This window comes from Rissa tridactyla, chromosome 7 (genome assembly GCF_028500815.1).
Source record: "Rissa tridactyla isolate bRisTri1 chromosome 7, bRisTri1.patW.cur.20221130, whole genome shotgun sequence".
Taxonomy (NCBI): Eukaryota; Metazoa; Chordata; class Aves; order Charadriiformes; family Laridae; genus Rissa; species Rissa tridactyla.
Window position 1 is genome coordinate 22545483 of NC_071472.1, and position 23334 is coordinate 22568816.

The 23334-nt window shown below is 49.9% G+C and overlaps 1 protein-coding gene across 2 annotated transcripts in view; it reads left to right on the forward strand.

The window, feature by feature from the left end:
• The window catches only part of COL6A2 (collagen type VI alpha 2 chain), a 29240-nt gene extending 6491 nt beyond the window's left edge, over positions 1-22749 (forward strand). Inside the window, exons 4-28 of one of the 2 annotated variants that reach the window (XM_054209648.1) lie at positions 580-600; positions 1319-1384; positions 1960-2013; positions 2125-2169; positions 2342-2368; positions 2640-2666; positions 2767-2811; positions 4081-4134; positions 4531-4593; positions 4859-4921; positions 5836-5925; positions 6791-6853; positions 7251-7313; positions 7456-7518; positions 8063-8125; positions 8540-8590; positions 8968-9003; positions 9373-9435; positions 9681-9743; positions 10029-10064; positions 10319-10364; positions 10909-11061; positions 11320-11772; positions 12102-12140; positions 15154-21090. In XM_054209648.1, coding sequence (XP_054065623.1) covers positions 580-600; positions 1319-1384; positions 1960-2013; positions 2125-2169; positions 2342-2368; positions 2640-2666; positions 2767-2811; positions 4081-4134; positions 4531-4593; positions 4859-4921; positions 5836-5925; positions 6791-6853; positions 7251-7313; positions 7456-7518; positions 8063-8125; positions 8540-8590; positions 8968-9003; positions 9373-9435; positions 9681-9743; positions 10029-10064; positions 10319-10364; positions 10909-11061; positions 11320-11772; positions 12102-12140; positions 15154-15449 — 2043 coding nt within the window. In that variant the 3' untranslated portion in view covers positions 15450-21090. Of the gene's footprint in view, positions 1-579; positions 601-1318; positions 1385-1959; positions 2014-2124; positions 2170-2341; positions 2369-2639; positions 2667-2766; positions 2812-4080; positions 4135-4530; positions 4594-4858; positions 4922-5835; positions 5926-6790; positions 6854-7250; positions 7314-7455; positions 7519-8062; positions 8126-8539; positions 8591-8967; positions 9004-9372; positions 9436-9680; positions 9744-10028; positions 10065-10318; positions 10365-10908; positions 11062-11319; positions 11773-12101; positions 12141-15153; positions 21091-21176 lie in introns of those variants that run through there. The other variant, XM_054209647.1, reaches the window with a different exon arrangement.
• The last annotated feature ends 585 nt before the right edge of the window (positions 22750-23334 follow it).

Genomic DNA, 23334 nt, shown 5'->3' on the forward strand with positions numbered 1-23334 from the left:
TGCCAGCTGAGGTGCAGGGAGTATAAGGGCGGGGACAAGAGAAGCAGCACATGGATGGGGGGAATGCTTTCTGAGCAGCCCCGCATTGGGTTTTGGGAGGGCTCTAGAGAGCACCTCTAGCAGGGAAAAGCCTACGGTTTGTTTCTTTTCCTTTTCTATGTCCTTTCAGCACTTACGGGCCAAATGGAGTCTTGAGCATCTCTGATTTCTCTGGTGTGGTGCTTAACCAGGACTCCTTGGTTTGTGTCTCTGTTGCCCGGCATATCTGCATGTCTGGGCAGACTGCCACCCTAGTCCTGGCTCTTGCTCAAGGCCAGACCCATACCCCAGCCTGCCTCCCATCCAGGGGCTCATGGAAGAGTGTGCAGCACCGAGACATGCTCACCATCAGCATGGTCTTTGAGACCCACCTGTGAGGCACTCTTGATTGAGGGCTCTACTGAGATCGTCTTTAAAGCCATGGGACCTTTACTACCTCCTCTCCCTTGCTGTCACACACACCTCAGAGGTGTGATGCTGCTTTTCCTTTGGGGGTCTCCACCTTAACTGATTCTGTCCATCTTGTTTTCTCCTTTGCAGAAACACGAAGCCTACGGAGAGGTGAGTGAGCAGGATCTTTATGCTGTTGCCACACAACGCAGGCTTAAGTTCCCTCATTTAGAGAAGACCAGCTTGTACCCCAAAGTAGCAGGCCAGATTTTGCAGCGAGCTGCACGGGATAGGTGTCAGCCCACCCGTGGGTCAGCACAGACCCTGGGAATCCATCCCTTTACCCAGTATTTAAAAAGGCTTACTAGACTCTTCGCTTTCTGCCTCCCCCTCCCCTGCAATGTATTCAGGTCTATTGAGTAGACTCATTTTATCACTTTGGAGGCATGTTTTGTAGGTGCTCTGCAAGCTGAAGCTCCTACCCTGCTGGTATCACACGGACAGGGTTTGGCATACATAGGGAGGAGTGCGCAAAGCAGTGCTCCAAAGGGCATGCGAATCCCCTGATGGGCCCAGAGACCGGGCGTACACCACCTTGCCTGACACTTAGCGGTCCTGTTCTTTCAGTTTGGGCCCAGAGCCAAGCCATAAAGAACGTGTTTATGGCAACTTCCTGCTTTTAATTTACGGGCAGCATTTTTCAGCATGCTTGTTGCTGCCCCAACTCTAACCCAGATGGAGCCATAGTAGTTTTCAGCACTGCAGTCACAGCGAGAGGTGTGTGGAGAGCTATGGCGCAGGGCTGAACTTCAGGTGTGTGCTGGCTCAGCACGTGAAGCAGCCAGCACGCTGCAGCACAGCAGTCACATGTGTTTAATTTGTATTTCAGTGCTACAAGATGAGCTGTCTGGAGATTGCGGGTCCACCTGGTCCCAAGGGATACCGAGGACAGAAGGTAAGTCGCCCTCACCTGTGGGAAGACAATAATGCCCGTGCCTGCCAAAGACTCTGCAGGATGCCCTAGATCTCACCTCCACTGCAGCAGCCTTCACAGGCGTAGCACCCAGGTGGGAAGTAACTCCCCAGCATCTGATTTGGCCCCGGGAGATTGCCCTGCTGCAGTGAATGGATCACACAGCCAGCACCAGTGTCTCCTCCTGTCCGTGCAAGGCTGATGCATTGACAGCAGCACAGAGAAGCACCTGAGCATCAGCTGTGCTAGCCACAGCTGGCACCTGCAGCACCCGATGACGAAAGGAGTGAGGCAGCAGTTGTCTCCAATTCTCCCATCCTCAATAGCAGAGCTCTCACGTGTGCAGGGTGTCTCACTCTCCTGCCCCCAGCTCTGTGTACTTCCCTCCCCATACAGCTTTTCCCTGGCTTCCCCAGAATAAAGCAGGTCCTGCTTCACCAGCGTGCTGCTCCAAGCTCTGTAGGAACGGCTGAAGTGAGCCTGATGCTCCTAGAAATTGCCATTTTCTCACAGTCAGCACTAAGCCAGGACTTATGCTGGGTTTTTTCTTTCTTTAGGGTGCAAAGGGAAACATGGGTGAGCCAGGCTCCCCTGGGCTGAAGGGACGCCAGGTGAGTTGTGGAAAGTCCCCCACCACCACAGCCAGAAGTGCTGTCCCTGCATTAGCTGGGACCACATCTCTGCTTCTCTCAAGCTAACTCTCAGTGTCTTCTTCCCTTAAGGGTGACCCAGGTATTGAAGGTCCGATCGGATACCCTGGTCCCAAGGTAAGAATCCCATAGCCGGTGACTGAGCTCTTTACATTCATTGATTTTTGGTAAAGCAGGGGGAGCTCTCACCTGCCCGTTTCCCACACAAGACCCCCACAGCTCTGCTGCTTCTGCTCCTGCTGATCCCCAGGCACTAACACAGGGGTTTTCTTCTTTTCTTTTTGTCTAGGGTGTTCCAGGGCTGAAAGGAGAGAAGGTGAGAAAGAAGAGACCAAATGGCATGTCTGGGCACTGGGATGGGAGGGACACCATTCTGTTGCAAAGAGGGAGAGTTTAGCTGTAATGGGGAGAATAGCAACCCTATTAATATGTAGCGGACATGGGGAGGGATTTCCAGGGGCATTCCAAAGCCTGTCTCCTCCTTCAGGCATTGCTTACCTGGTGTGAAGTGGTGATGTTTGTACATTGCAAATGAGTGGGAGGCAATGTAGGCAGACTGGCTGACTCCTGTCCTTTTCTTCCCCCAGGGAGAGATTGGATCCGATGGACGGAGGGTAAGAAAGGACATTCTAACTCGTCTGTTGTTCCAGCTACCAGTCCTTCAGTGTGTGTTAACAGATCACTGATCCCTCTTTTTTTTCCCATTGATCCCAGGGTGCTGCTGGTTTGGCAGGCAGGAACGGCACAGATGGACAGAAGGTAATGCCACATGGGAGCACCCTGTAATGTCACTGCTGCTGTTTCATTTCTTTACCCACCCTTGTCTCCAAAGGTTGTTTCGTTTCTCCCATACCCTCTGACTGAGGTTTCTGTGAACTTATTTGCACATTATTCTGCATGTCCTGTAGAAATAGGTGAGCTAGCTGGAGATGATTTAATTCAGGTCACAGAAGTGCTATCCCTTCATCAGCAAGCTCTCTGCAGGAATTATATGTGGAACCTGGGCTGTGCTCCTGCTGCAGGAGGTGATACATCCTGAGTATCTGGGTGCAGATATCTCATCATGAGTGTTAGTGACCCCTACAGGACACATACACAGAAAGTTTTGTGGAAATTTGAGTTTCAAGGCAGTTTGTCACAGAATCTGAAATTTCATCTCTAAGCTACTGCTTGTTCTTAATATTAAAGCCCTAAAGCCAGGTTCAAGTACCTTGTAAAAAAAAAAAAGTCCCTGAAATCCTCTGTCGCCTCTATGGTTCTGCAGATGTACCTCAGCGGGATAGCCTAATCTGAGATGATTTCAAACTGGCTTTGTCCACTGGCCAGCACACATCGGTTTTCATAGAATCATAGAATGGTTTGGTTTGGAAGAGACCTTAAAGATCATCTAGTTCCAAACCCTCTGCCATGTGCAGGGACACCTCCCACTAGGCCAGGTTTTGCCCTGCACTTTCTCATATACCCAGCCAAGTACATTTGCGAGATAATGCCAGTTCTTCTTCCCACTCCTAAAATGCCTGCTGAAGCTCTAAGACACAGAAGTCCTTCAATCACCACTGCTCTCTAGCTGGTGTGAGTTGCCTAAGCACTGCTGGTAAAGCAGGGTGCAGAGTAAGGCAGTCACTGCTCTCACGGCGTCCATCAGGCAGTGTGGCTCCTGTGAACCTGAGCCGCTCTGATGCGAGATGTACAATGGAGGACCAGCACAACCGTGGACATAAGTGACCACCAAATCCAGCCTTGAGGGACGTGTCCATCACCCAGGGCATATGTGCGGGGTGAGCATGCTTGAATTCTCACCAATCCATGCTGCCACTCGGGGTTTTTCGACTACTTTCTCCTCCTCCATTTGTCTCTGCACATCACACTCCTGTTTAAGGAATACACTTGCTATTTATTCTTTAACTGATCACAGGTACAGTCAGCAGATGATGTTAAAAATTAGTAACTGTTAGCAGGAAAAGCTGTATTTTCCGTTCAGACACCTACAGCTTCTCTGTTGTCTTCTTTTGAATGCTACCTCTCTAGGGCAAGCTGGGGAGAATTGGACCACCAGGCTGCAAGGGAGACCCCGGTGACAAGGTAGGAATGCTTTACTGTTTGACTAGGCACATCAGATGTATCGCCCCAACTTTAGCCGCTGAATGAGTTACACATGCAGAGAGATACGGCCAATGAGAGGTTACTGGCCCATTTTGCAACCAATTGCATGACCTGATACCAGGCCTGGGATCCCCAGAGTGGGGAGCACAGCCTGAATTTTTTGTGCCTCCTTTCCATGGGCAAGTAAGCTGGGATCCCCCAGTGTCCCTCCCCTCCACACAGAGAGGAGGAGCTGCTCTTTTATCAATGCTAGCAACAAACAAAAACTATTTTAGTCTCTGGAGTAACTTTCTAAGCCAGTTGATTTGTTCTGCAGGGAAAGTGCATCGTGTTGCCACTTTAAAACGTATGATTCTTTGTCCTTTCGCTCCCTAGGGCCCTGATGGCTACCCAGGAGATGCAGGAGACCAAGGTGAAAGAGGAGATGAAGGCATAAAGGTACCCTGAACAGCAAGCAGAGTGTGGGCAGAGGCCACCAGTGGGGACAGCTAAACTTCATTGCCTGTACTTGCTCTTAAATCCTTCACTACTCATGGAGCCCATAGGCTCTGGCTGGCTGGGATCTGGATCCCATCACCAGACACAGGAGCCAAGGGAAAAGCCTTGCTGGCCCTGCTCCTTGGGCTTTTCATGGTGCACATCAGTGGTGCACAGCAATGTGCTGATGACGCAGGCAATGACCATTGCTCTCTGGCTGTTTCAGGGAGATCCTGGCCGGCCTGGTCGTAGCGGACCCCTAGGACCTCCAGGAGAAAAAGGAAGCCCGGTAAGTCCATGCAGTATGTAGATGTTTCCAGCAATCACTAGGGTCTGCTCCATGTGGCATTGAGCCGGAGTGATACCAACTGCTGGTCGTGGGGTAGCCACAGCACGAAGATGACTGCTTGCCAAGGCATCCTTGTGATTCTGCAAATTAGCAGCATGGAGAAAGCACAAGCCCTTGGGTGGTCGAGTGAACTCTCCCACCATGCGTGTCCCCACCGGTACAGTGGAAAATGTCATGTGGCAACAGGAGAGGGGACTATGCAACATCCCTGCAGGTGCCCAGAGCAAAATGAGAATAGATCTCGAGTGTTTGTCCAGAGAAGAGAAAAACAGGCAATGTAGACTTAGGAGGATTTACCTTTCTAGCTGATCTATTGCACTGCATCTTTCCTTTTCTTCCCATCTTCTCCTGAGTAGAAAGGCCCTGTTTGGCTGTGGTTTCCCCTGGCACAGTCTCATGAATTCCTCAGTGTGTGAGGCAGTGCCAGTGTTTGCAGGCTATTTTTATTCATGTGAGTAAACTTTAGCTCAGAAATCTAATGCAGGCTTTACCCACTGCACTTGACCTTATAGCCAAAGGGCTTGCTATGCTAGTAGCCAGTTACTTCAGACATAGTGGAGGCGGCTGAAATAGCCCTCCGGCTTTAGGCAAGGCTGGACAAATGCTGTAAGGGAGAGCTGACAAGCCTTTGCACTGATTGATGGAGAAAAGGTGACACAGCATCACGCTGCTCCAAGGCTGGAGACTGTGCATGTAGCTTTGACGTGTAGGCATGGTGGGTGTGTGGAAGCGTAAGTCGTGTGCTCTTAACACACATCTGCTCAAGGGTGGACTGCTTGACACAGGACAAGAGGTATGTGTGTGTGCACCTTTACCTCCCTTCTGACAAATTATATTTCTTTTTCTTCTACAAGGGACTTCCAGGCAACCCTGGAGCTCAAGGGCCTGCTGGAATTAAGGGAAGAAAAGGTGAAACAGGATCTCCTGGACCCAAAGGAGAGCCTGTAAGTGTCTGAATAGCACTCTGGACAGTGGGCATGCCATGGGAGCCTCATGCAACTTCATTGATAAGCTCTGAGAAACTGCCCCATTTAGCCTGCCTGCCCTGCCTTCTGCCTCCCAAAAGATGTGCAGATGCTGATCTCCTTGTGTCCCTCATCTTCAAAGAGCAATATTTCCATAATCCTAAACCTGATGTTAACCATCTCACCTTAGAGAAGCATCCTATATTCCCACATAACAACAAATGCCTCTGTGGATGCCCAGGGACCCTTTGGCTGTACTCTAGGAAGTTCCCCAAACTTCTGTCTTCTCATAAAAGCTCAAAGAGATGAGATCTGGTGGTTGTTACAGTATAGCTCTCTTAAGAGGGCAGCCTCAAATCACAGCCATGTCATGACATCAATGGTGCCATACAGACCCAAGCTAATGTGATGGGGCAATGTAAAATTTGGGGAGTGGTTTGTAGATGATGTTCCCTGGCAGAATACAGCAGCACAGCTCCACCAGCACCAAGAAGCTAGATCCCAGCTGGCACGTGTCCTTATGCGAGATCTGGTGGGGAAAGAAACACGGGATGAGCTGGAAGTAAAGCAGCCTTTAACCCTGAGGGAATGAACGACGAGTGTTTGTTGTCACTGTGGTGACCACCCTCCTGAAAGAACTGTGACTTCTGAAAAGCCAAAGGCAAGATCCCCCAAGCAGAGCCAACATGGGCATCCCTGCTCCCCTGCTGCCAGGCACATGCTTGCTAAGGGGACAAGGAGATGTCTCTTGGACCAGGAGTGAGAAGGCAAGGCAGTCACACATCACTGTTCAGGTAGCATCCATCTTCACATCCCATTTATGTGACTTTCTGTGTCTGCCAAGGGTCGACGTGGAGATCCAGGGACGAAAGGCAGCAAAGGCACTCCTGGGGCCAAAGGAGAAAGGGTAAGTAAAGCAACTGCCCAGATCATTGCAAATGAGCCCAAGATGTGTGTGCGATGTGCAGTATCTCAGCCATGAAGTGTCCCACACCAGAGCTGGGAATTGCAGATCCCAGTGGGCTCCGCATGTGTACGCGGCTCCCACTGTGCCTGCTGCCTGTTCTGGTGGCAGCAGGTACAGCCACCCCTTCCAAGGCTTGATCCAGAGCGGGGATGAAGGGCAGCAAACCCCAAGGCTGAGAGGCATGTGCAGAGTGCACACTGCCCTGACACTGTGTTTCAAACCAAGAAACACCAGATTTGAGAACAGCATTTTGCCTCCTCGCTCCAAGGATCGCTGCCATGCACACAAACAGCATTGGAGACATCCCTAACTGGGAATATCTTTACCTTCTTCACAGGGAGATCCTGGTCCAGAGGGTCCTCGTGGCCTGCCTGGTGAGGTTGGAAGCAAAGGAGCAAGGGTAAGCACGGAGCAGGGGTTGGTGACAACCAGGAAGGAGGGAGAGTGCTGCTGCTGTTTGGTGCAGCTCACCTAGCTTCCTCCTCATGCACACCTGCCAGTACCTGCCTCTGCAAATTCTTGCATCTTGCTTTGCTTTACAGGGAGACCAAGGACTGCCAGGACCCCGAGGCCCTTCAGGTGGTGTGGGAGAGCCAGGCAAGACCGTAAGTCATCCTGAGGCATCTGTGGGATCGTGTCCTCCCTCTGCAGTGAGAGCTTGCCCTACTGACATAAGATGTCTGCACTGTCCCTCCCGAGGGGAGCCTGCCTGCCATTTTCTCAGGGAGGCTCAAAAATCAGCCCAGAGGCCACTGACAAGGAGAAATTGTGGGACACAGGAGTCCTTCCTTCTCCACCACTCCCCGTCCCAGGTGTTCCCATGACAACATGGAAGGGACCACTTCAGAGCTCGTGAATGGGTCATGGGGCAAGGAAAGATGGGGCTCTCTGGCCACCCATTTGTCCTGAGTTCGTTGTTAGTCCATCACCCCACTGTGGCAGTAGTGCCGTGACATCCATGTGGGTCCACAGGATGTGGGAACTCAAGTGCTAAATCAGTCAAGATCACAGTAACCTCATCAGGAGGGGAGATGGTGTCACAGCATCATCTCAAGAGCTGGTTTCTCCAGCACAGTCCCCCGTGTGGCCAGGGAGCCACAGGGAACATCCTCACATGCTTCCTCCACTCTTCCCAACACTATCCTACAGGGATCACGTGGGGACCCTGGTGACTTGGGCCCAAGAGGTGACGCTGGACCACCAGGACCAAAGGTAAAGTACTTGAATGCAACTCTGCATTTGAAAGGGTATTTTGCTGTGCTTTTTCTTAATTATTTTAAAAAAAGGCATTTTCCAGTGCAGAAACTTCTGTGCCTCAGAAACAGAATGGCTCAAGCCTGAGCCTCCATTTGAGGCAGAGATGGTCTGGCCAAGGCAGCTCTGATTACATCCCTCACCCTGCACAGATTCAGGGGTGTCCCTGGCATGAGAGGTCTCCAAGACCCTGCAAAGCCTTACTCCACACAGCTGTTTCTAACATTTCAGGGCCAACTGTAGAAGTCATGGCTCCTGGTGGTGTCTCACCCCAAAAGAAGCTGAAAACAGCTGAAAACTGACTATCAGTGGCATTGCAGGTCAGAAAGGCCGCATTTGATTTCTGATGGGTCATTTTTTTTTCTACCAAAGGGTGATAGAGGCAGACCTGGCTTTAGCTACCCTGGACCCAGAGGACCCCAGGTATGTGTGCCTCATCCAGAGCAGATGTATGTGCCTCGAGGAAGCCGGTTTCAGCGGAGGTTACTGTTGGAGCTGAGCAACCTGGGAGAAGAGGGAAGGACGAAGAAAAATGGTCAGGGTCCGCAATGGGGGCGAGGGGGTTGAACATTGGGACTGACCCTGGATGCAGCTCCATCAGCCTTGTCGCAGAGGTGCTGGGGACCCCAGCCTCAACAGCGGTGATGGGGAGGTGGCAGCACCCGCCCCCCCAACCATCAGTTTGAAGCTGTATGTGCTGTTCAGCTTTGTGACCCTCACTGCAAACTTTGGATGTATGCGTGCACAGTGGGGGACCAGTACTGGTCGGCAGCTGACCTCTCCCTCCTCTCCCTTCACAGGGTGACAAGGGTGAGAAGGGGCAACCGGGGCCCAAGGTAAGTGTGTTTGTCTCAGTCGCCTGTTTTTTGTACAGACTAAAATTCTGAGCGGTTGTCACCTGACCCTCTGGGTACATGGCCAAGCAGCCTGCTCTTCCAGCAGCCACCTTGGCTGTTCCCTGCAGTGTATCTTCCAAGCCCATCTTCTTCTGAAACCATCTGAAATGTGCTTTGCAAAACTTCTTTATTCTTAGTTAATGCCTATGTAAACACCGTTTATTTGCTCTGCGTTGAGCTTCTGGTTTAGAGGGTGCTCTCCTGGGCCAGGCAGGCACGTGTTTTTGATGAGCTCATAGCAGTAGTGCCTCTGCCTGAGCACATCCAGATGCGCTCCATGGCAGATCTGTTTCTCCTTCCTTCGAGCAGGGAGGAAGAGGTGAGCTTGGACCAAAAGGAGTGCAAGGAACCAAAGGAGAGAAGGGGGAACCGGTAAGCAGACTTCCTATACTGCCTGCAGGGTCGGTGTCCCCTTCCCACACCTCTGCCAGGTGTGCTGGGGACAGTACTGCCTGCTCTCCTGCATGCCCTGTGTCCCCAGCTCAGTTGTGGCAGGCTGGTGACCACGCTTAGCAGGGCTGTGTCTGACAAGGAGGTCAGGAGGAGCACTGAACACCAGTGGCTGCATTGTTAGCCTTGCTGGGGAAATATTTGACCATTCTTTGCTTCTTTCCTAGGGTGATCCTGGCCCAGGAGGTGAGCCCGGACCCCGTGGTCCAACTGGTGAAGCAGGCCCCGAGGTACAGTACCATGCCATCATGTCTGAGCAGATGCTGCAGCTCCCTCCTCTCCCCCCTACTTCTTGATGCTCTAAAGCCCAGAGGAGCCCAGCGAGTCTCCCTGCAGCAGGGCTTGCTGGAAGGGACACCAACTACCAGACATGTCTGCTGGCTCCTAGCAAGGCTTTCCTACCCTTCCCGTGGCAGACTTCCGCAAAAAGCCATGTTTTTAATGTCTCTGACATCTAGTTCCCAAAAAGGGAACTCAAGGCAAAACTGCATGAAATCCCTGTGCTCTTCTTACAGGGGACCCCTGGCCCACCAGGAGATCCTGGCCTGACTGTAAGTAGCTCTACTCTGCAGCCCCCGGTGCTCTTCCTCCTGAGGCAACCGTGGCTTTGCCATGCACAGCCTGAGAATGAAACAGGGCATCACAGGTCTTTCTGCTGCCCAGCAGAGGTGGCCTGTGGCTTCCCACAGGAGCCAAGGAAAGAGGGGCCAGCTGGGTGGGAAGGGAAAGGGAAGCCTTTCCCTTAAAGGGGACAGATGCTGCTTAAGGGGAGGGAGGCATTCACCCTGCATCCTTTTCCTGGCAGGACTGTGACGTGATGACCTATGTGCGAGAGACGTGCGGATGCTGTGGTGAGCAGACCATCACCTCTCCCCAGGGCAGGGAAACAACTACTCAAGGGATGGGGAAAGGGGGTCTCTAGAGGCTGCCTCCTTCTTCAGGAGCTCCCTTGAGGGAGCTCTGCCCCGTGAACTGCCCTTTGCACTGAGCTACTGGCACGGCGGGCTCTTTGCCACTCTGCACAGTGCTGCGCCCTGCAGAGGAAAAACCATGGGAAGCCCTTCTCTGCTCACCCCAGTCCCAGCCCACCACTGAGTGCAGTGGCACTGCAGGGGCAGCCTCGCTTACCTCCCAAAATTTAGCTCTGCCGTCGCAGGAGCAGTGAGCTGTAATATAGAGCTGCATGGTCCAGATGAAAGGATAGAGAGTATTACACAGCAAGATTAAAAAGATTTATTTTGATATACATAGACAGAAAGATGCTTGCAAAATCCTCCCTATGCTGACAGCGGCAGGCAGCACCACAAACCCTGTAGATGCTTTGTGTGATGGCTGACCGTCTCTGTCCCACCATGATTGACCTATGTGTTTTCCTCCTCCCGTCCCTCTCCCCAGACTGTGAGAAGCGCTGCGGTGCCCTGGATATCATGTTTGTCATAGACAGCTCGGAGAGTATTGGCTACACCAACTTCACACTGGAGAAAAATTTTGTTGTCAACGTGGTCAGTCGGCTGGGCTCTATTGCCAAAGATCCCAAGTCACAGACAGGTCTGGACTCTGTGGGGACAGAATGGGACACGGGGAAAAGAAAAGGGTCTTGGATCCCTCCATCTTCCATGTTTGTCTGTAGCTGCCCTGGGCTGCAGTTCAACTGCCCAGCATTTTCACAGCAGTTTCTGCTCTTCCCTCTTCCCTTCCCAGCTTTGTAGGCCAATCGGGCAGCTCTTTGCTGATATGAAAGTTTTCTGACTTTCTCCACTTTTCACTGAGGACGCAAAGCCAAGTAATGTGATGCTTCATTGGCAGGTGCCCGTGTTGGGGTGGTGCAGTACAGTCACGAGGGGACCTTCGAAGCCATCAAGCTTGATGATGAGCGCATTGATTCACTGTCAAGCTTCAAGGAAGCAGTGAAGCGCCTGGAGTGGATTGCTGGGGGCACCTGGACACCATCTGCCCTTCAGTTTGCCTACAACAAGCTCATCAAGGAAAGCAGGCGAGAGAAAGCCCAAGTGTTTGCTGTGGTGATCACAGATGGGCGCTACGACCCCCGGGATGACGACAAGAATTTAGGGGCTCTTTGTGGTAGAGATGTGGTCGTCAACACCATTGGCATTGGAGACATGTTTGATCAGCCAGAACAGAGCGAGACTCTGGTCTCCATCGCCTGCAATGAACCCCAGCGAGTCCAGAAGATGAGACTCTTCTCAGACCTGGTGGCAGAGGAATTCATTGACAAGATGGAGGATGTGCTCTGCCCAGGTCTGTACCTGTCCTTGCACAGTTCTTACTGGAACTGGCGTTTTCACCCCCAGGGTTTGGAATGGGGGGATATATGGTTTGTTGCAACGATTGCAGAGACTCTGTGTCCCAGCAGGTTTGCCAGCAGTCCATAAGCTGGGTCATTCATGGTGATAGCTTTATGTAGCCCTGGATAAGCAGTTCTTCCTTAGATATGGGCCAGCCTTTTGGGGCAGACCTTTGGAGTCCTTTCCCCTTGTAAGAGACCTTGCCCTGCCACCCTGTCTGTGCAAGCCATGAAGGGGGATGTCAGCACATGACTCAGTTTTCCTTGTTTCTTTTCCTTCCAGATCCACAGATCGTCTGCCCTGAGCTGCCCTGTCAGACAGGTAAACATTACAAATAGCTTTATGCCATCTGCACAAAGTGGTAGGTCTGGGGAAGAGTGCACAAGGCTCAGGAGTGGGAAGAGGGTGTGCAACCCTGTTCATTCCCTTTGAATGGCAGGAGTTCGGGAAAGAGTGTTACTTTACATGAGGAGAGGCTCCCGGGTTTCATCTCCTGCTCTTTTCCTGTCTCTTTGAGTACTCTGCACAGGTAGGTATGAGCGCACCATGTTAGTGAATCAGCATGGCTCAGCCCTGATATTTCTCCGTCCCAGTTCCTGGAAGACACCAGGTTTTGACCTCCAAACTTGGCAATTAATTTCTCACTTGTTCCATGTCTCTATTATACATCAAATCAAAACCCCCTTGCTAAACTCTCCCACCCGTGTAACCTTTGAAATGCAAAGCCCAAAGCTTTGCAAAGCCCGCAAAGCTGTGGCCATGGGCAGGATGCTCCTTGGGAGTGATAAGGGCAGAGCAGGGGGTAGGGACCGTTTGGAAAATGACACTGTAGTGGACCCAGAGCTTTGGCTTCTCTAACACTGGCTGTATTTAATTAACAATTAACTCAGGGTGTTGGGTTAAAGGAAAAAGTCTGTAAGGATCCTCTGGTATAAAGGAGACGGCTGCTGCTCACTGCAGGTAGCTTTACTTGATCACACTTTGCTTGTTAAGGGGCAGTTCTGCAACCTGAATTCATAGAGATCCTGTCTGTCTGAGTCTCTGTGCCTATTTTAATACAATAGATACACTTTTTGTTGATATACACAAAGCTTATAGGGGACACAGTTTTGCCAGTTCTTGCAATTTTTATCTTTACTCTTGCCGTAAGTGTTTTTGTGAAAGTTCCCAGCTTCAGCTCAGTATTATACAGAATCTGAAACTCAATTTTCAAAGTCCCTTTATTTCCATACAAAGCAAAAGAAAACTGATCCCAGGATGCTCAGAAATTGGAACACAGAAAAGCTATAATTATTCCTGTCTAAAATCTCTTGCTAGTATTTTGAGTATTTGCACCTGGCCATGCAGAGAGCACGATGTCCAACTGTGATGCTGAGCTATCCACATAGGCTCCTCTGCAGTGTCCTCTGAGGAGCTTTGTCCTGCGGATCCATGCACAAGGAGGTGGCTTCCCCATGCCACACTGGTTACTGCTCAGGTGTCTTCAAAGATTTTGGTCTTTGCAGCCTCCCTGTTTCTGAGCAACACTGCAGGAGAGAGACCGACCCAAGCAGTGGCGCGCTCATGTTCTCCTAGGCTTGGGCCATCAAAGCCTTCCAATGCAAAGCGAAGCTGGTAGTCCTTTGCCAGTTGTGCACTTGGGTGTTTCTGTTCCTGATGCAAGGTGAGAACAGTTCTCTGGTACCTGACAGTCCTGAGGACCAGAAGAGGCTTGAGGAGGCATTTGAGGGGGTTCCCTCTTGGACGAATCCATCAAGCCATGCCATAGGCAGGCCAGGTCAAGGGAAGACCTACTACCTGCACGCAAAAGGATCTGGGAGGTGGAGTGACGTGGCTGGGTAGACGTGGGCCTCCTGCAAAAGTGCTAGTACACCTATTTCAGTAGGGGCAAAAGTTGTCCTGGTGTGGCAAGGGTCTGTGCTAGGCCCGCTAGATCAAGTTTTAAGTGATACCCAGTGATTCAGGGCCCTTTGGGCAAAGCACCTTCCACCCGCCGCACTGGATGGTCCATGATACATTGCTGTCATCAGTTTGCAAGGATCACACTTGGCTCATGGCAAGGGAATGTGTTGGATGGGATGTGACATAAGGCATGTGACAGAGCCTGTATCTTCTCTGCTCAGTGCTCAGCTTCCTTTGGTTCTCTGAGAACATCTCAAGAATTGGTGCAAATTTACATGCAAACTCTTTGGATGAAGATGGTGCCCTTCGCAGGGTCTGTGAGTGAGCTTCGTGCACATGCACTGCATGTCCAGTTGTAGACAGGCCAGACAGGTTCAGGTCAGGGAGCCAGCCCTGTTCTTGGCCCCAAGACGGTCAGAGGTGCAGTCCGGCACTTGAAGGAGCAAATCAATTGCTCATGCCAGGTACCCCTCTTCCAGCCTGGGTATTGTCAACAGAGCACAGAGAGGGACAGGTATTACATACGCCCTGGCTTCCTCCCTGCTGCCTTGCAGAGCCAGGCATGTCAGCTCTTCAGGCTCACGTATGCAGCTGAAAGTGTGCTGCCTAAGGGCTTTGCCTAAGGAAATCCAGGTTTTCCTGTTTTCAGGGCAGACCCTTGTCTCCCTGTAACCGCCCATCAATTACTGCGGTACTAACAGGATGCTGGAGTGTTAAATGCTGAGCAATCTGAACTGACCACTTGCTTCAATAGAAACTGCATGGTGCTCTGTGATGCTCTTTCTAACCCATTCGAAAGGCTTTGCTTTGAGCTTTGGGATCTTATTTGAATTTAAGTTCAGCACAGCCAGGTGGAGGTGGAGACTCTTGAGGTCCTGACTAGCCTGGACACTGCACAGGAGCATTGCACACCTCAGGGCAGTAACTGTAGCCAAAGCGCAGTGGGCTGAGTGCTAGGCAAGAAGTTCACATAATGATGTCCCTTAGATGTCTTTCTGGCTGTACAGCGCCATGTGTACAGTTTGCACATAGCACAGTTCAAAGCTATGTGATGGCTGAATCCCACACGAAGAAAGAAGCTGGACCTTGTGGCCCTCTTCCTGAGTGCTGCTCTTTCTCCGTTGTGCCTATGCTGGTGCTCTTTCTCCGTTGTGCCTATGCTGGATGAGTGGGAAGGAACAGGGCAGTTAAGATTTCATGTCATTTTCTGAAGTTGCTCGGTTGATGTGTGATTGGTTTTGGCATGAATCCCATGGTTCCTCACACATAAAAGTGGCAGTAAGATTTAAAATCAGTTTTTGGTCTTTACTTTTCTGTCCCTTGTTAGCTCTCTTCTTCTCTAGTGCAGTGCACATAGGAAAGCCAGGTAGCATTCAGAGACGCAGCCATTGCTAGCAAGCCCTGAAAATATTCTTTTAACGCTCACTTGCAGATGACAGGAACCCTGGGAACGTAAACCCACTTATTTTCCGCCCCATGGAAGAGGGAGTCAACATAGATTTCCCCAGCACCATACATTCGATCGCCCAGTTCCTAAACTCCACGCGGGAAACCCAGGACCCCAGCGTGTACACCCAGCTGGTGGCCACTTTGGCCTTTACCGCCGAAAAAGCCAAGTTTGCCACTGGAAATGAGCGGCAAGAGTGGATGGACTTGTTCATTGACACCTTCAAAATGGTGCACAGTGAGATCGTGGGGGACCCAGAAACCGTGCTAGGGCTTTGCTGACATGTCATTAGAGATGGTGGAGGCAGAGGTTGAGTGGAGGTGGTAATCATCTTTCCTTGTGTGCCTGTTTGACAGAGGGGACAGGTACATTCGTAGATGCTTTTAGTTTAGGAGAAACACAGGCAGTGAAGCAGCTTGGTAGCGCTCATTCGGGGCTGTGACACAAGGGGCAGTCCTACCTGGCTTGACTGTCTGATGAGCATGGCGACTTTCTCCAGCAATGGCAAGAGATGCTCTTGTTTTGCCCACTGCTTTTCTGCAGAAGCATTGCCTCAGTCTCTGAGCCAGCCACACTTCTTCCCTCCAGCCCTCCTGTACTCCCACCCTGCTCCAGCAGGCTAGCGTGTCCCAGCCCTCAGCCACACACGAGCACCAGGCTCCACCCTGGATACTACCAGCGCACATGTGGCTGAGGGCCAGAGTGAACCCCTCGTTTGCAGAGAGCCTAACGATGTGCTTTTCCCCTGCCTTCCTACATATGTATTTGCTGACCACTTCTAAAGCATTTTCTGCGTCTTCTTGCTGGGTTACCGTGAGGGGTCTCTTCGGGTTCTGCAAACCATTTGTGTGGCAAGACTGGCAAAGCAAGGGGCATCTCCTCTCACCGCCGTGCGTGTCTCTGTACAACTAATAAATAGACAGCTGGGAATATTGAGGGGAAAGAGCAAACAGTACAGGAGAGGGGTCAACCCTGACTTTCCATTGAGAGCACCAAAACCTGGGGAGTGCTTCTCTCAGAATCTGTATGAGCTTTCTCTGTCTTTTTCTCTGCTTCTACATTTGTGTTTCTTCTGTCTTAATTAGCAACACATGCCTGTTTATATCCAAGAGGCAGACGTTATCTAGGACCGGGCAGTCTAAAGCAAAAATCCATGACTGCACAGTAAAACCTCTGTGATACATTACGTGGACTATTCAAAAGCAAGTATCTAAACTTGTAGTATAAACCATTCAATCCATACCCAGTGCTAGTTTGGTTCAGAAAGACTAGAGACCCACCACTTGCTCTATGGGTACGTGCGTTTAGATGAGGAGTGATATTTCCATGAGCTCAGCTGACCCTGATTTTCACAAAAAGTCAGGCAGGTGATTGTCATTCCTGCCTCCAGAATAACTACTACCCTTTCAAGCTGTAAGAAAAGAAAATGGCATTTCATGTGCAGACACAAGAGTAGAAGTGTTTACTGCCGGCAAGTGAATTTTGCAGCCTCTCAAACTGACATGGTATTATTGCAATAAAGTATACTGAGCAAATGTCATATTTAATGGGCAGAAGGGAGATGTACCTTCAAAAATGTGATTGGGCTATAATGTTTCCAGGCATGCAAAGTGGAGCCAGTTGCGAAGCTCAGACACGGGAATTGGAATGAGGAACTTGCCCACTTGGAACTTCTTGCAGTGTTTTCAACATCTGGGGCTTGCCAGTCTAGGCTAGAAGCCGTCCAGTGATGGGCATGCAGGAGAGGTATTTCTGTCACCCAGCACATGAGCGGGTCAGACGAGCTGCACAAAAATAGTCTTTCTCCCAAGGTTTCAGCAGTTTTTGTTCCCAGTCTATAGGGACAGGGGGCTCAGAGAACTCCACCGTTGGTGTATAACGGAGGGAAAATTGTTCAGAGGACTTTAAATGGTGTACTTAGAGTTTCAGGGAAAGGCAAGAGGATGAGGATCTGCCTGTGTCTGAGTCCATATGCTAGCGTCTTGTCACAATCTACATATTCTAGGTAGTCTGTGCAAAGCCAACTCCCTACTCTGTTTTGGTTTTTACCCCAAAAGTAGTGTGTGATCAGCCTGCTGGGATGCAAGTAAGAAGACTGAAGTCAGAGTAGTTAAGCCGCTCCAGCCATGATGCTAGAGGAAAAGCACCAAAGAAACACTGATCTGAAGAGAACATCTCAGGGCGGGGACGTCTTGCTGAACAAGAAAAGAATTCAGCAAGACTTCAGCAAAGGGGGGTTAGACCTCATCACAGGGGCTGTTTATTTCATTTCCTTCGGAAATATTTCCTGGCAAAGACTTACAACATTGGAAACAAAGTTTTTACCTCTCAAAAACCTTCAGCTCATTATGGGGAAAAAAAAAAAAGAGAGAGAAAATGTCTCTTTGCCTGAGCAGTATTTGCATTGGCCCTTGTAAACAAGAGGTAAGTGGGTGTAGTGGTGTTTTGCTAACATAATCCTGGGTAATCCCTCTGACAAAACCAGATAGATTTCATCGTTGCAGCAGCTCCTTCAGCAAAGCTCTTGGGTAAAGGAAGGACACAGATCAGGGGGCGGTGAAGGGACAGTCCCACACCCTCAGAGATATGGAGAGGGGGGCTGTGTGGGTGTGGTGTGAAAGGGGTACCCCCAGAAAGGGCTGGGAGATCAGTCCCGATCTCCACTGTCAATGCTGTGAAACAATAGGGGAAACACAAGTTACCCAGGTTTTAGAAGAAGCCGGAACATGATGTGAATGGGTGGGGTTACTTTGACATGCCCGTAACTGTATGGGTTGCTAATGGCAGGAAAATTGATGGTATTTCTGCTTTTTGTGCTATCTCTGTTAGATGTCCTCAGCTGTGTCCTAGTACATGGTATGCAGTACAGTGAGCTGCAGGCGTTCGTGCCTTGCTGTAAGCTAAATGAGAAGGACTGGTGTTGCAATTATAAAAGCATGATGTGAAGATTTCAGTTGGCCTGATTCGTGGTGGTGCCTCTGAGAGCTTATCTCCCAGTTAAGGATGAGAATCTTGTTCCTTGATGCAGCAAAGGGCGCTCAGGTCCTCAGCCTCCCAGAAACAGGAACAAGCCACAACTGAAGCGTGACACTGAACAGGACAAACCCAAGGTTTTGCTGCGCTGCCTCGCATATGTTATGTTCTCATGGGATAACTTGTATGTAAAGGCGTCTTATCACACATTTTGAAGGCAAGACTCTCCAGCTGTGAGGGCTGAGCAGCAATCAGAGTGTCTCTGGGGAGTGCTCCTGCAGTTGAGGCTGCCTCGAGAGCCAGACGTGTGTTATGCTCTCACTGAAGCTCCATGGAGTGATGCTACTCAGCCCCGGTCTGCTTAACTAGGAGCTCTTAAGGTTTGCTTCAGGTCATGCGGGAGGTGGGTGGGTCTTGCCTGTTGTTTCAAGGAACATGACTACATGTAGACAAGCATTGGGGGAGACAGACTGGTAACACTTCTCCAACACGATATGCAGCCCTCACTCCCACCCGCTTGTTTCCACCTGCTTTTGCAGACCCTGCATAGATTTCAGACTGTGCGGTTGCAAGGGGCATGCCTGCCTTCCTTTTCCTCTCTATGACTGCACAGCGCAGGTGAGGACCAGGAGTGCAGGTACTGTCAAGGCAAAGTATCCTTGTGGCAGCAGTACCTGCATACCAGGAACTGCAGCACCAGCGTACCTTTAGACAACATTTCTCAAGGAAGGTTGGGCAGAGGTGAGTATTTACCTTTATTGCTGTAAAGGAGTGGAGTTTCACAGTTGAATTTTGAAATGTGATATTCAAAAAGCTCATGGGGGAAAAAAGCATCACTTGGAGATTGGTTTCTACTGCAGTCAGAACTGGCATTGCAGAAGCCTGTTGTTCATAGTAAGATAATATACAGTAAGCACCATTCACAGAATCACAGAATGGCAGGGCTGGAAGGGACCTCTGGAGATCATCTAGTCCAACCCCCTGCCAGAGCAGGGTCACCTTAGAGCAGGTTGCACAGGAACGTGTCCAGGTGGGGTTTGAATGTCTCCAGAGATGGAGACTCCACCACCTCTCTGGGCATCTTGTTCCAGTGCTCTGCCACCCTCAAAGAAAAGAAGTTCCTCCTCATGTTTAGGTGGAACTTCCTATGTTCAAGTTTGTGCCCATTACCTGTTGTCCTGTCACTGGGCACCACTGAAAAGAGCCTGGCCCCATCCTCCTGACACCCACCTTTAAGTATTTATAAGCGTTGATAAGATCCCCCCTCAGTCATCTTTTTTCCAGACTGAAGAGACCCAAATCCCTCAGCCTTTCTTCATAAGAGAGATGTTCCAGTCCCCTAATCATCTTCATAGCCCTTTGCTGTCCCCTCTCCAGCAGTTCAAGGCATGCTATTGTTGTAGATATGTTTTACAGTGTGGGCTAAGGAGAAATGCTAATCTACAAGGTATGGGAACATGATACAGAACCAACCACAGACTTTTGCGATGTCCAATGAGCTAGGTTAAACCACAAGTACCAGCAGAAGTTCCTATATCAGGTTTGACTGTTTTATCATGGATGGAAGTGATGCCAAATTCAACGATCAGAGCTCCTGCTACGCTATCTTGTGCTGTTGGATACTGTCTCTGTAGTCTCAAGAGTGCATGGGTCTATTTTGCTTAAAATATAACTTCACTGTTTGCCGAATGTTGACTATATACACAGCACTAATGTACTAAACAGTGATCCATTTGTTGCTCAGCTCATACAAGGAGTTACGCCGGATCAGCACCCTGCCATGTTGAATCCGGGTGTAACAGCATTCAGCACTGAGGGAGCACTTTGTCAAGTTGGATTTGCTCACAGTACGGAAATTCTGTGAGTACCACCTACTGTGGTACTCCTATCCCGAAAGTTACCCCTCATTGCCAGAAATGGTTGCTCAAGCTGGGGCCACTCCAGAATCTCCTATTCCTTGCCAAGTCATGCTACACAACATGACATTGGCTCCAGTACTTCACCCTTTTGAGATTCAGTCTTAGAGCCAAAGAATTGCTTGACAGTGATGTGGCCATTGCCCTGCCCACTCAGGGGGTGGCAAGCTGCGGCACGTACATTACAAGTCAATACTGCTGTTGCAATCATATTCCTGGCTAGTGCTTTCAGCAGAAAAAGAAACTCAAAGAAGAAGAAAATTCAATAGTACTGTAATGTAAGTGTTTCTTGGAGTAGCATTGCATGCAGAGGAACACCAAAGGCAATATGTATAACTACTGCAAAGGAACAAAATAATGGTCCCTAACTAACAGCTGTTTCCAAAGATTGCTATTTTCTTCTCCCTTTTTTTTCTGAATTCATTCACTGTCTATATTTATATGCCAACATGCCCACTTTGTGGACAAGTGCTGTTCTGACTGACTGAAGAACAATGTCCCACTGTGTTTCACTTGAATATTGGTCTGTTATATATTACAAAAGCTGCTTTAAGTACAGGTTCATCAGCAAGGATAGTCTTGTTTTCCAACCATATGACCTAACCTTGATAAACTCTTCAGGAATTAGTGATTGCTGATTAAACTAATCCGGGTGAAAGCTATGAATATGGCTTTTGTCCTACAAACCTATGTGTGAAGAGTAACTCTGAAAGTAAACCACTCTCTAGAAGCAACTGAGAGGTTTGCAGACACTGCCTGATATCGATCTCTGAATATTCCTGTTACAGATAAGAGCTGGACATTGCTGTAAAAAGGTGAATGTAATTCTGGGTCTGAAATGTACAAACCAGTCTAATCTCATGGGTGCTTGTGGAGGTCTGTCATAGGCCTCAGAATTAACATTCTTTAAGACATAGTGCCCAGGAGGTGAGGGAATCAGAAGCAAAGCTCCTACATTACCAGCTGCAAAGGCAGGCTTTGGCAGCAGCGTGGGGCTGGTCCTTCTTTGGACAAAGATGCACGGAGGTGACTCCAGCCCAAACTGCCCAGGGCAAGCTCCAACCTTATCGTGTAGGCTTTCTTACACTTCCAACCCTTGTTGTCTTCTTTCTCCTGCAGAGCTTGCAGTGGCCCAGTGCACACAGCGCCCTGTTGATGTCGTCTTCTTGCTCGATGGCTCTGAAAGGATCGGAGAGCAGAATTTCCACAGGGCCCACCACTTTGTGGAGGAGGTGGCCCGACAGCTCACGCTGGCCAGGAGCAACAGTGACAACATGAATGCCCGGATTGCGCTGCTGCAGTACGGCAGTGAGAGAGACCAGGATGTGGTCTTCCCACTGACCTACAACCTGACGGAAATCTCCAACGCCCTGGCGCAGATCAAGTACTTGGACTCATCCTCCAACATTGGGTCAGCCATCATACATGCCATCAACAATATCGTGCTCAGCCCGGGAAATGGGCAGCGACTCGCCCGGCGCAATGCTGAGCTCTCCTTTGTCTTCATCACTGATGGCATCACAGGAAGCAAGAACCTTGAGGAGGCCATCAACTCCATGAAGAAGCAAGATGTCATGCCCACAGTAGTGGCTCTTGGGAGTGACGTAGACATGGACGTCCTGCTGAAGCTTGGCCTCGGGGACCGGGCAGCCATCTTCCGGGAGAAGGACTATGACAGCCTCTCCCAACCCAGCTTTTTCGACAGGTTCATTAGGTGGATATGTTAAATGAAGGGAGCACACATGTCCTCCTCTCACCAGTATACACACCCCTGATATTATCTGTTTCATTTTCTTCCCTCTATATGGTTGCTAGCAACTCTGAGCTGGCCCAGAACAGCTGCCCTCTGGGTCCTCCTTTCTAGCCAAAATCCAGAGCTCTTTTTTGATTCTCATGATGAAAAGTTGTGTGTCTTACACTTATGGTGCTAATTAAAATGAAGATCAAAGCAGGATACAGAGCCATATGACATACTTCTGTAAAGCTTTACACACACTAAACCTTGCGTACATATTGTAATCCTAGGAGGGCTTGTCAGAGAAGTGAGAAACCTTTCCAGTGTAGTAGGACAAATGATCATCTCTAATTTTCAAAGACTCAATATCCTTCAGCATCCTGTGAGGAGCTTTACCGTTGTGACATCCCGCATTCTTTAGCAAGCCTTTTTCCAGATTATCTCACCTTTTTTGTTCTCTCAGTACTTCTGTCCTGAAAACCAAGTGAGTTTATCACATCCTGCTTGAAATGGTCATCAACTTGCTTTCCTTTTGCATGGCCCTTGGTGGCTTGCTCTTCTTTCTTGGGAGCAACGGGATGATGAGAGGTGGTGCTGCCTTCTACAGTTGTCTGCAGATGCTCCTTTTGGGTCTCCTTCGGGTCTCTATCTATCCTAAATTTCACAGATTATCTTTAAGATCTTCATTTTCCTGTGAGCCATATCTCCCTTTCTTCCTTCTGCCATTCTGACCTTCATCAGAACCGGTTCATTTATTACTGCACCCAAAATCCTGGCTGAGAGGGGTAGCATGCCCCAAAGCATCTCACAGAATACTGGGCAGCCACCAGAGCTGCCTCCCCCCTGCTCAAAGCAACCACGGTGCCTTTTTCCCACCAGTATCTGCTGAGCAATGTCCAGATTTGAACTTGAATTGCGCTGTCTGCAAAAATAAAGAAATAAACTCTTTTCACTGTCTTTATTCTGTAGTGTGTCTTTTTTTTATTATTTGTAATGAGCAGCTTATTTTCCTGGTGCTAAGCTGTTAAGTCCAGATAACTTTGCATTCTGCCTCTCCTTGCAAATGCTGAAGCAAAAGGCTGGGGTCCCTGCAACACAGGGGTCACAGGGCACCGCTGAGGACCTGAAGGACCACAGGATGCTAGTGAGGTTCCTCCAGTTCTTCCTGCTGCTTACAGCAGTCCCCTTGCAGACCTGTTCCTCTGTCCCCACATGCCCCCAGTGCCCATCAAACTGTGGTGTCTCAGCACAACAAAGACCCTATCTTCACTCCTCACCTGCTTCGTTTCCCTCACCTGTTCATGGGTGAGGAGAGCAGAGGTCCACAGGTGCACCTCTTTGAGGAGGGCTGTGCCCTTCCCCACCCTGAAGGTGGCATTGCACCTGAGTCAGCCTTTACCAACACTTTCTTCAGCCCCTCTTCCATCCAAAAGTTGTTTGTCTCAAGGCTGGATAGTGGGGCAGGGGAACCTTCCAAGGACAGGGGTAAGATTACATCCATGGCGGTGGAAGTGGGATGTGGAGGAGGTGCTGGACAGAGCT